The sequence below is a fragment of the Myxine glutinosa genome, chromosome 11 (assembly GCF_964187855.1).
Source record: "Myxine glutinosa chromosome 11, kmMyxGlut1.1, whole genome shotgun sequence".
Lineage (NCBI taxonomy): Eukaryota > Metazoa > Chordata > Myxini > Myxiniformes > Myxinidae > Myxine > Myxine glutinosa.
In genome coordinates this window covers 65936009-65948035 of record NC_136271.1, presented here as the reverse complement: position 1 = coordinate 65948035, position 12027 = coordinate 65936009, and the positions used below count along the sequence as shown (strand labels likewise).

Here is a 12027-nt window from a genome sequence, read left to right as displayed (position 1 = left end):
GACCTAGCTAGACGAGAGCTACTAGATTGATTCCGGACCGAGCTCGAGCTACTAGATTGATTCCGGACCGAGCTAGACTACAGCTACTAGATTGATTCTGGACCTAGCTAAACTAGAGCTACAAGATCGATTCTGGACCTAGCTAGACTAGAGCCACTAGATGCGGTGCCAGGCACAGCCTGGCATGGCATGACATTTCATGGCACGACAACACAACCTGCCACTGCACAGCATGACACAGCATAACTTGGCACGGCATGACACAACCTGCCACAGCATAGCACGACATGGCATAACTTGGTATGGCATGGCACAACACAACCTGCCACTGCATGGCATGACACGGCATAACTTGGCATGGCATGACAATGCACGGCATGACATTGCATGGCACAACACAACCTGCCACTGCACGGCATGACACGGCATAACTTGGCATGGCATGACATTGCACGGCATGACACAACCTGCCACAGCATAGCATGACATGGCATAACTTGGTATGGCATGGCACAACACAACCTGCCACTGCACGGCATGACACGGCATGGCATGACACAACCTGGCACGACATTGCATGGCACAACACAACCTGCCACTGCACGGCATGACACAGCATAACATTGCACGCACGGCACAACTTGGCACAACCTGGCACAGCATGGCATAACATTGCATGGCACAACACAACCTGCCACTGCACGGCATGACACGGCATAACTTGACATAGCATGACATTGCACGCACGGCACAACACAACCCGTCACTGCACGGCATAACTTGGCATGGCATGACATTGCATGGCATGACACAACCTGCCACAGCATTGCATGACATTGCATGGCACAACACAACCTGTCACTGCATGGCATGGCACGACACGACTTGACACAGCACAACTCTGGCACAACTCTGCATTGTATGACACGGCACGGCACGACACGACACGACGGAACAGCATGGCACGTCACAGCACAGCTTGGCACGGCCCCACCCACTTTTCATTCCCGTGTCGACCTTTCAATCCGCTCCCAGATAACGAACCTCTCCTGAATACAAGGAGATTGATTGGCTCGATGGACGCTTCTACATTACATAATAGAATTAGAGAAACGAACAACTCCACACGCCTCCAAAACCTGCACAGCTAATTTTTAAAAAAACACACACACCTAGGGCAGGACCGCACACCGTTAAACCCTCGTTTTGCTCCTCAACCCACGAACGCAAAATACCGCAATCGAAACTGCGACGAATACGCGAATCCGGTGTTAACTGCAACTGCGCGACAAGCCAATCACCTCCGCCAGGACACGCGACCACCATGAAGCATGGAGGGGAAACTAAATAGTGGATCCACGAGTTCCTATGCCACGCCCCCTACTTCCATGCTCCTCCCTGCCACTTCCTTTTTAATCCGCACTCTTCTTCCTCGCTCAACTTCCACTCAATCCGATTTTCTCTCTCGAGATCTGATCTCCCTCAACCCCAATGGGCTGCCAGGGTCGCCTCGAGGTACGCATACGCGTCTCGAAGCTGGCCAACCTAGGTTCGAATCCCGACCCGGCTGTAAACTGTGTCCCCGGTGTTCCACAGGCGAGGTGATTGATCAACGCGTGAGCCGTCCCTCCAATGGACGTTAAGCCGGGCGTCCCATCTTCCGGTATTACTGGCGAACGTTAAAGATCCCCCGGTGTCCTTCGCGAAGAGTGGATGAGCTATTACCGGCTCCCTGGAACAAATTCCTGCCGAACCAGCAGGGGGCGATCCCAATGATGCTACCCCGCAGCCTGTCCGCACACGAAACAGGGACGCCACAAGCACTTGGGAGCAGGTATTGACAGCATATTTCGCTCCCTGACGTATCATGCGACACAGCTCTCAGACATGAGCAATTTTATTGACATAGCAGAACAACAGGTTGGAGTCAAAGGGCAGAAAAAGAAAAAAATCCCTTTAACTTCAGCAAATCAGATCATGAATTGAAGCATTCATTATAGAGCAAGACTTGATCAACGAAAGCGTTTCATCTTCCAACGATCAACTTGTTATAAAAACTACAACAGATTCAAATCACCATAAACGTTAATAAACGAAAGAGTAGTCGACGTTAAAAGAACACACAAATAAGTAAAGTATAATACAACATGGAGATCAAAACTTCAGGATCACTGCCATGATGGAGATATAAAAGGGGCAACGTTGTCATATTATGAGGCCGAGTTTGTGAAAGTTTGTACGCGAGGTTCCGTCATCATGGAACCAACGAAGCTGCGTAACGGACACGTTTCTGGGATTCTTTATTCAATACAATTGTAGGTGAGGAAGTAAATATGATTTTCTTCATTTCCAGTGATATTGGGGTTTGCCATCACCTTCCCAATGTTTGGAATTTGCTCAAGGTGCCGGCGATAACAACTACTCTTCGCGAAGGACACCGTGGGGTCTTTAACGTCCACAAACTAATGCAGGCAGAGGGGATGGCCGGCCTAACTTCCGTCCGAAGGCCGACACACCAGCATCGACACTCGAGCCCAGGTTAGACAGCTCAAGGTGAGTGTGCACACCTCTAAACTAAACCTGCCAGATCCATTTTCGGTTAAACATCGAAACAAACGAAAAATAATTTGATAGACGCGCTGAATGTACAAACATGTTACGCTCGAGCTCGCCATCGACAAACAATATCTCCGCATTTGCTCCCCATTCCCAGCACTTTTCGTGAAATCAGTGCCCCCCCCCCCCCCCCCCCCCACCTTCGGGACTTTCTCCTTCCCGTGGCGGATTTTATTCGGCAGTGCAACGAATTACAATAATAATAATAATTTTTTTTAAACTAAACTCAAACTTGCGTGTTGGATCAAAGTACGACGTCTGAACCGGAAGCTAGCAGTGGCTGGCGATGACGTTGAAGAAATGGTAGACTTCCGATTTATCGAAGACTGCCACTTCGGTGTGACACTCGGTACAGTGCACCGGGTGATACAGTTCATCCTCTGGAGAGTTGGTTGCATCCCCGGTCCTCGGCATGGCCGCTTCGCTTCCGTCGTCCGCCTGTCCCGGTGTCCGCCGGCCCCTTCGCCGGCGTCTGCCCTTGCGGACACACGGTTTGTAGCGTAGGATTTCTGATCGCACCACTTTGCAGTTCAAAACGAACATGGCTCGGTACTGGCTGCTGTACAATTCGTGTCTGCATTGGGATAACGTAGATAAAAAGTTTGTCAAAGTACATTTCAGCCTTTGTTTACCTGAGATTGCATTTTCTGAAAGGTACAATTAATTAAAAAATGTAACATCAAAGCGCTGTGTGCAAATCGACCGCCTTTCATTGGCCCCCCGTCTCCCCAGTGGCTGCAACACCTGCTCCATTTACCTCTGGCAATCCAAGCACAAAGTCGACATGCAGGCTGGACAGTTGAGGATGGCGTCGCTCACGGGAGCCAATGGCTTCGACAAGCTCTGGCCGACACCACGACATTTCTTTATTCCACGGTACCTGCACGATGAGACACAACCTCAATCATTCGCACGACACACTATTTGATGACGACAGTGTTCCGAGAACACCTTACCTCACTCAGTCTTGAGAAAAAGGATATGGGAAGGGTCTGTTCCACTCTTGCTTTGCATTTCCGAGCATGATTTATATTAGCTTTGTTTGTGTACTTTGAATAACAGGTGTGACGTCAACCATACAAAGCCGATGGGTCAAACGGAACAGTCCATACCTGAAACCTCTGCCACATCACATCTATTTGGTAGAGCGCATACCTCCACCAGGCTGAACAGTTTATGTTTTGTATCCCACTGTGTGCCACGGGAATTGAGTGGCGTGCTGATGATGAGGGGAGTGTCGTTGAAGCTGAAGGGAAAGGTGTATGCTGCATGTGTGAGAAGTGTTATGATTTATGGGAGCGAGACATGGGTAATGAACGTAGAGCAGCAACGAAGGCTGGAAAGGGTGGAAATGCGAATGGTTCGGTCGATGTGCGGAGTATCGTTGAGAGAGAGGAAGACAAATGATGAATTGCGAAAGATGATGGGAATAGAGCCTGTGATTGATGCTGTGAAGAGGAACAGGTTGAGATGGTTTGGTCATGTGTTGAGGAAGGATGAAAGTGACTGGTTGAGAAGAGTGATGGAAATGAATGTAGAAGGAAGTAGAAGACGGGGAAGACCGAGAAAGACTTGGCTAAAGATGGTGGAAGAAGAAATGCGGGCAAGGGGGTTAACAAGGAGAGATGCAGAAAATAGGGCAAGATGGAGAAGATTGTCATGGGGACCGCAAGGCTAACCCCCGCTCTAGCAGGGAAAATGGCCGTTAAAATGCATGTTGTTTGTTGTTGTATCCCACTGACAGGGCGGATCTGGATTCGGACTTGTCTAATTGGCTTGTTCTTGTCACCTAACCAACTCGTCCACCAAGTTTAGTCATAACTCGTCCATAACTTTTTTAAATATCATGTTGCATATCGCTTTTGGCCGGAGCTCTCAATGGTGAAAAAATCACTTGGAAAATTAATTAATTCTCATATCCTAATCCAAATTCAGATCTTCACCAAAACCGAATCGTCCTTGTGAGACACCAAATCGGTCCACCAAGTTTCGTCCAATCTCATCCTCAACTTTTTGAGATATCCTGCTATGTATCGTTTTTGGCCCTATCTCCCAATGGTGAAGAATCACTAAAATAATTCTACTATCCGGATCCGAATCCGGATCTTCACCAACATCTAATCATTTCGTCCTTGTCACATACGCTACATCTCTGCCAAATTTCGTCCGAATACGTGCACAACCTTTTGAGATATCTTGTTCACAAACAAACAGACAAACGGACAGACAGGGGTGAAAACATAACTTCCATCCACCTTTGGTGGCAGAGGTAATAATACAAAGGAAATAATAATAATAATAATTCTACAGCGAGGAAGGAAGACAAACCTGTGTCTTTGTGCATCCACCCAGGCCTGGTCTGCATCATCCATGTCCGGATCGTACATAAGTTCCTCATTCGTGAGCACACGCCGCTCTGCCCGACTCTTCTTTGCCTTCTTAGGTTTGGTTCCTGAACAAAGCAGGGAATAAATAAAATATATAAACTACAAGTTAATCTTCCCCACAAAGAACAATTTACCACTTGCAACACCCGATATTACCATCGTTATGGGAAGCGTGAGGTGGGTGGTAGATGGGACGGGGGGCGCGGGGGGGTGGGTGGGGACAAAGGTCGAAGTGGATTAAAAATCATTGGGAAGGGTCGATTGTCATCATCATTGGTAAGAGGGCAGGGATCAGAACCAGCACCAGGCAGGAAGTAACAACAAACAACAACGCATTTTACCCTGCTAGAGCAGGGGTTAGCCTTGTGGTCCCCATGACAATCTTCTCCATTTTGCCCTATTTTCTGCATCTCTCCTTGTTAACCCCCTTGCCCGCATTTCTTCTTCCACCATCTTCAGCCAAGTCTTTCTCGGTCTTCCCCATCCTCTACTTCCTTCTACATTCATTTCCATCACTCTTCTCAACCAGTCACTTTCATCCTTCCACAACACATGACCAAACCATCTCAACGTGTTCCTCTTCACAGCCTCAATCACAGGCTCTATTCCAATCATCTTTCGCAATTCATCATTTGTCTTCCTCTCTCTCAACGATACTCCGCACATCCACCGAACCATTCGCATTTCCACCCTTCGTTGCTGCTCTACATTCATGACCCATGTCTCGCTCCCATAAATCATAACACTTCTCACACATGCAGCATACACCTTTCCCTTCAGCTTCAACGACACTCCCCTCCTCATCAGCACGCCACTCAGTTCCCGAAACTTCTTCCATGCACATCTCACTCTAGCAACCGTTGCCGAGTCTGATCCACCTTCTCCATTCAGCACGTCTCCGAGGTAGCAAAATGTTTTCACACCTTCCAGCTTCACGCCGTCTCCAAGATCCAACTCAACATTTCCTCCATCTGCAGCTTCCTCTGTGCACACCTTACATTTGAATGTAGCTGCCACACTGGTTAATGACCCTCTCAGACCACTACATTTTCGATGAACCCACTCAGCGCACATTGTACATTGAATGGAGTTCACTCCGACACCCTTCACTGCACACAGCACAGGGCCACTTCCCAGTTCTTTCCACCTCACCACTTGCCATCACCTTCGTCTTTCCGATATTCACCTTCATACCTTTTGTCTCCATACATTCCTTCCACTTGTTCATCTTTTCCTTCAGTCCATCCATACTTTCCGCAATCAACAACAGATCATCTGCATACAACAACTCCCACGGTAAACCCTCCTTTACGTTGTGAGCCAGCACCTCCATCACAGCTACAAATAGGAGTGGACTTAGTACCGACCCCTGATGCACTCCGACCTTCACCTCAAACTCACCACTGTTCCCGTCCTTCGTCCTTACAGCTGTGCGCGTTCTCTCGTACATTGCCATCACTACTCTGATCAACCATTCCTCCACTCCTAACTTCCTCAATGCCCATGTCACTACTTCACGTGGAACCCTATCGAATGCTTTCTCCAGAAAGTAGCACCTATTTATTATGTAAGTTACAAATTCTCACCTTTTTGTGTGCGTAATAAACAAGGTGATGCCGACTCATCATTTGCAATGATAACAAATCACAATACAAGGTGCTTCAAATAACCTTCTGCATCGTCGGCCTCATCCTCCGAGCTCGTTTCGAAGTACACGTCATCATAGAACTTTTCCTCTCCACTTTCGAGTGACGTTTGTGAACCAGGGACGTGGGAGGATCCACCCTGCGTTGTTGCTCGAGACACATTCTCCACATCTGATAAAGGATAAATAAAGAAAACAAAAACTCAGTATTTACATGTACATGATTGTGTTGGGTATCTCCTCCGTCGATTCGTACTCTTCGGAGAGAATCACAGAGATCTCACGTCATCCCGCATACCAATCTACAGGAATATTTACTCGAACACACCTCGTTTGTTTTCATAGCAAGCTCGCATTAACCAATTTTGGTATTGAATTGAGGAAGTTGGACAAAACTTCCACCCCCGTCTGTTTGTCTGTCTGTGGACAGGATATCTCAAAAAGTTGTGGACAGATTCGGACGAAATTTGGTAGAGAGGTTGGGTATGTGACAAGGCCGAAATGATTAGATTTTGGTGAAGATCCGAATCCGGTTCCAATAATCTTTTCATTTATTCCGTCACCATTGAGAGATGGGGCAAAAAAACAATATATAGCGGGATATCTCAAAAGTTGTGGACGGATTTGGACGAAACTTGGTGGAAGAGTTGGTTTGGTGACAAGAACAAGCCAATTAGATTTTGGTTCATGTCCGAATCCAGATCCGGCCTACCAGTGGATACAAAACATAAACTGTTCAGCCTGGCTTGAACAGCATTTCAGATAATATGGGTAAATGATGAGAAGATAAGCAAATCACCTGGTGATGCCCAGGCAGACTCGACAGCTTGCACAACCGTCTCCAGTTCACTGTCCATCTCCTTTGCAAAGTCATCTTCACTTTCTCCCTCACTCATCCCAGTGATGCACTCACGCAGATAGCGGTGTTTCTGTTCTGGAGTTCCACTCAGCAGAATCTCCAACTCATCCTCGGAACTGCTCGGGACAGAGGAAAACGTGTTAAAGCGTGTTTACCTGAACATGTACACGTACGTACATTTTGCGTATCCTCGCCGGAGTATGTCACCAACGGAGTGGATACTTTGAGACCGGGTGGTTCTCCGTTTCATCTCCTGAAAACCACCCACGTGGAGATAGCAGCCAACAACAGCAACTTTCACGCATACGCACACACATACACACACAATACAAACACATACACACAATACAAACACTGGCACGCACACGCACACACACACACTACAAACACTGGCACGCACACAAACACATAGGGCAAAGGGGGGTATTAGGCCCCACACTTTTTGAATTTTAAAAATTTCTATGCCACATGAGGGAAAAGCTAATTTTAAAATAGGCAGAATAAACAAACACGTTGTTGTCAATAAAACCATAGCAATTGTATTTGAAAACATACATCATTTATCAAAAAAGTAATAATTTAAAATGCGGGGCATTAAGCCCCAGTCCAAAGTTCAAAGTTAATCTACCGGGTGCAGCCATCACACATCCATTCCTCATCTTCCATCTCCCCTGGAGTGCAAGAAAGTCCAACACAGTTCATGTGGAACCAGTTGTCGCAAAGATCACATGAGATCCAACATTCACCCCCAGATTTTCCACATGTTTTGCAGGGAGTGTCATCTTCTTCAGAACAGGATGATGGGGATGGGGGAGGACCCCTTTGAGAGTTTGACGCTACAGGTGGGGGACTTCTTGATCTAGACCTGTAGTTGTCTCTGTGGGATTGCCCTCCACGACCTCTCCCTCTACCTCTACCTCTCCCGCGACCTCGTGGAGTAGAATCTGCTTTCCTGGTTTCTTCTTCACGCAAACGTGCTACACATTCATCACCGGTGAGGCTCTCCCCATATCGAAATCTTTGTATCCTTGCAGAACGCCCCCTTCCAGTGCCATTGTTGCCAGAGAAACGGGGCTGTAATCGCTGTAGGAAGAAGTCCCTTATGCTCTTTGATGTCGATGTTGAAGGCACTGGGGAAGTGGATGCGGATGTTGGGGCTGCTGCTGCTGCCGGAGTTGGAGCTGGTGGGGCTGGAGCTGGTGGGGCTGGAGCTGGTGGGGCTGGAGCTGGTGGGGCTGGAGCTGGTGGGGCTGGAGCTGGTGGGGTTGGAGCTGGAGCTGGTGGGGCTGGAGCTGGAGCTGGTGGAGCTATGATTGGCGATGGCTCCAATTCCTCCCTTGGCACAACATCAGGGTTGAAAGGGAAGATCCCACAGGCTCTAAATAAAGCCTGACTTGATCTGATCTGGCGTGAATGACTTGATATAGAGTTTTTTTAGGAGATCAGGGAAACATTTCTTTGAAACAGGTCCATTGTGTGTCCTGGCGTACTCGCACAGGAGCTGTTGCCAGCACAGTTTAACAGGTCGGAAGACACACTTGTCGAAAGGATGCAGCACGTGTGTGAGGTGGGCAGGGAGTCGGAGAAGGATGACATTGTTTTCCTTGGCCTCTTTGATCAGGGGAAAAGTCAGGTGGGAGGCATGGCCATCGCAAACAAGTACTCTTGGTTGGTGTCGAAGGTGCTCGGTCTCCTGCAGAAATAGTCTCTTAAACCAATCATGGAATTGGGGACCCTCCATCCACCCCTTTTCACTTGTTGTGAAGCTGGCCCTCTCTGGTCCACCCTGGGTCCAATCATGATACAGGTTCTTTCCCTTGTAAACCACATATGGAGGTAGCACCACACCTGCAGCAGATACTCCACAATTTACTGTGATCTTCTCTCGGCCAGATCCTCCAATAGCCTGGTTGACACGCTTTGCACCTTTCCTGGCTAACACCACATCAGACTTTGGGTCAGTGACAAAGCCACTTTCATCCACATTGAATATTTGTTCAGGCAACCCCTTCACTCCTACCTTTGTAAGTTCCTTATCCAATAAATTGAACCAGGCCCTCACAACCGAAGGATCCTGTGCACGGGCCCTAGCTGAGCTCAGTTGCTCTGTCTTGCGCGGGGCAAGGGATGGGTGACGTCGTAAAAATCCATCCAACCAATCGCGGCCTGGGTGATTTTCCTTGAAGGGGGTCTCCTTACTATGATGCGTACAATACTCCTGGATAAGGTCCTTCACTTCAGCCTTGTTGAAGCCCCATCCCCAGTCGGCTATCAATTTCAGGCAGTCCGCAAGTTCCAACTCTTCATCAGGGGATAAAGCACACGTCTTCCCCACATGAGCGTTCATGGGAATTTCTCCTCTAACCCTTCTCAGAAGAGACTTCTTAGACAAACCAAAGTACTTGGCTGCCTGGTTAGCCGAGATCTCCTTCTTCATAACTGAGTTATAGGCATCCACCATTGCCCGACTATCGGCATAGTTTGACCGAGGCCTACCACTCCGAGTTTTCTTGTAATGTCGCACCATCTGAATAAAAAAATGGGGGCATTAAGCACCATGCAGGTTATTCTAAATTACACAGTAAAAACTAAATAAAATTAAGCAAGGAATGTTTCTTTGCTTCAGTTATAGGTCTAAATGTCCCATAAATCCAATTTTAGATGACTGTTAGTGCATGCTGACAGCTTCAGAGACAAAATTTGTGACAAAATCCCCCATGGGGGTGGGCATTAAGCCCCCAACGATTTTCAAATGACCTAAATAGTATAGCAATTAACAACCCAACCCCCCCATGCCCATTTACATTAATTTGTACGTGAAAACACACACAACAGCCCCCATGCATATATTTTGATTATTTTTCGCAGTTTGGGATAAGAATTAAAATGTCACCATCTCGGCGGCCATTTTTTTCTTTACCAGCTGGACCTAATTAGCCAAACCCTTTATCCCATGTGAATTATCAAATATGCAACTAATGTACTCAAATAAGGTAGCAGAACTAAGTACTTTACTAGACTTCTCTGCCGAAATTTTTGAATGACTGGAAACTCTGATACTTGCAAAGAGTGAAATAGCAGTTGTGGACACGGAAGCCTCAAAAGTAGATTCGGCTCTTTGGCTTCATGCAAAAAAAGTCTGCAGATTCAAATGTCGGTGGTAACTGTAAAGCTTCATCCGATTGGTTCTTGAGTCACTTGAGAACATGGCTGGTGTACCATGAATAAAATATAATGCATTTACAATGTAGTGGAGCCTACTGCCCCCTGGAGCTTAATGCCCCCCTTTGCCCTACACATACACACTACAAACACTGGCAGGCAAGCGCAGGCAAGCGCGCACACACACACACACACACACACACACACACACACACACACACACACACACACACACACACACACACACACACACACACACACACACACACACACACACACACACACGTTGCTATAACATTAACTAGTATAAGCTGGTCGACCTATTAGCACAACCTTAACTATTAACCGGCCTAAAATATCACACGTTATTTTTAATGTCAATTATGCTCGTTAAACTCTAATTCTAAACCTCAAACGACATCATCCATGTGCGGGAATTAACTGAATAACAAAAATTAGAGCAAAAATAAAAACACCACATTCCAACAAATGAATGCATGAAGGTTGCGAATCACCTCAGTTGGTTCTCCTCATCATCATCGCTTGGTTCATCGACGACGTAATCGTAGTGTGGTGTCAAGGCCATGCTAGTCCGTGCTACGCCTGCGGCCTACTACAGGCAACGATGGACTAGCTCGAACAGTAAAGCCCCGAAAGTCATTGTTGTCACCAAGCTCGTGTTGGATTCCTTCAAGACCCCAAGACGTTAAAAACTGCAATTACATCGTCAAACATAGAATTAGCGCGAAATACGACCGTAAATATTTGCAGTCACTTGTCACACGAACTCGAACTCAAAGGAAACGTTATTTCTTTAAACTTGTTTTCCTTCTACGTGACGCATTTTTCATTCGAAATAATCATTGATTTCCAAAAAAACAGTGATAAAGCACACCTTGAACATTAGCAAACGCAAAACGGTAATAACTTATTTTTAAAAAGGGGAAGGAAGTAATAAATTAACTGTTGCTCATTATACCGTCGTCGCCACCATGCACTGAACCGATGAAAATGATATACAAGACAGTACAGTATTACTCAATTTGCTTATCCTCGCCGGATAGGCAGGGTATTGCAATTGGGCCCGTTTGTTGATCCGCACAGAACGCAAGTATGTCAATTAATTACGTACTATTGAAATGTGATTTTGTCTACTAATTACGTAGCAAATGGAACGTGATTACGTCGACTAATCACATACTATTGAAATGTGAGCATCTTTATTAATGACGTACTATTGGAACGCATGTTTATTAAATACGTACTTTTTGACTCAGTACGTTTATTACCCTCGCCAGAGAGGGTATTGCATTTGAGTCTGTTTGTTGCTTGACAAAAAAACCGATGAGTATGTTGAT

General features: G+C 46.7%; 2 protein-coding genes across 2 annotated transcripts in view; both read right to left on the bottom strand.

The window, feature by feature from the left end:
- The window catches only part of LOC137436725 (uncharacterized), a 43376-nt gene extending 42081 nt beyond the window's left edge, over nucleotides 1-1295 (bottom strand). Inside the window, exon 1 of the mRNA XM_068130755.2 lies at nucleotides 1192-1295. The gene's annotated coding sequence lies outside the window, so the exon portion shown is untranslated. The remainder of the gene's footprint in view (nucleotides 1-1191) is intronic.
- A 586-nt stretch (nucleotides 1296-1881) lies between these two features.
- On the bottom strand, nucleotides 1882-11668 carry LOC137436724 (E2F-associated phosphoprotein). The gene is made up of 6 exons (XM_068130754.2): nucleotides 11185-11668; nucleotides 7448-7623; nucleotides 6674-6820; nucleotides 4945-5068; nucleotides 3374-3496; nucleotides 1882-3190 (listed from the first exon to the last, which is right to left on the bottom strand). Exons 1-6 carry the CDS (start codon nucleotides 11253-11255, stop codon nucleotides 2887-2889), a joined length of 945 nt encoding a protein of 314 aa, XP_067986855.1. The 5' UTR covers nucleotides 11256-11668; the 3' UTR covers nucleotides 1882-2886.
- Between the last annotated feature and the right edge of the window lie 359 nt (nucleotides 11669-12027).

Coding starts and splice junctions, on each gene's coding strand:
- LOC137436724 (XM_068130754.2), bottom strand. CDS start 11,255: ATGGCCTTGACACCACACTACGATTACGTCGTCGATGAACCAAGCGAT. Junction 5,069..6,673: donor TGAGGCCGACGATGCAGAAG/GTTATTTGAAGC, acceptor TGCTTTGTTCAG/GAACCAAACCTAAGAAGGCA. Junction 3,497..4,944: donor GTGGATGCACAAAGACACAG/GTTTGTCTTCCT, acceptor CTCATCGTGCAG/GTACCGTGGAATAAAGAAAT.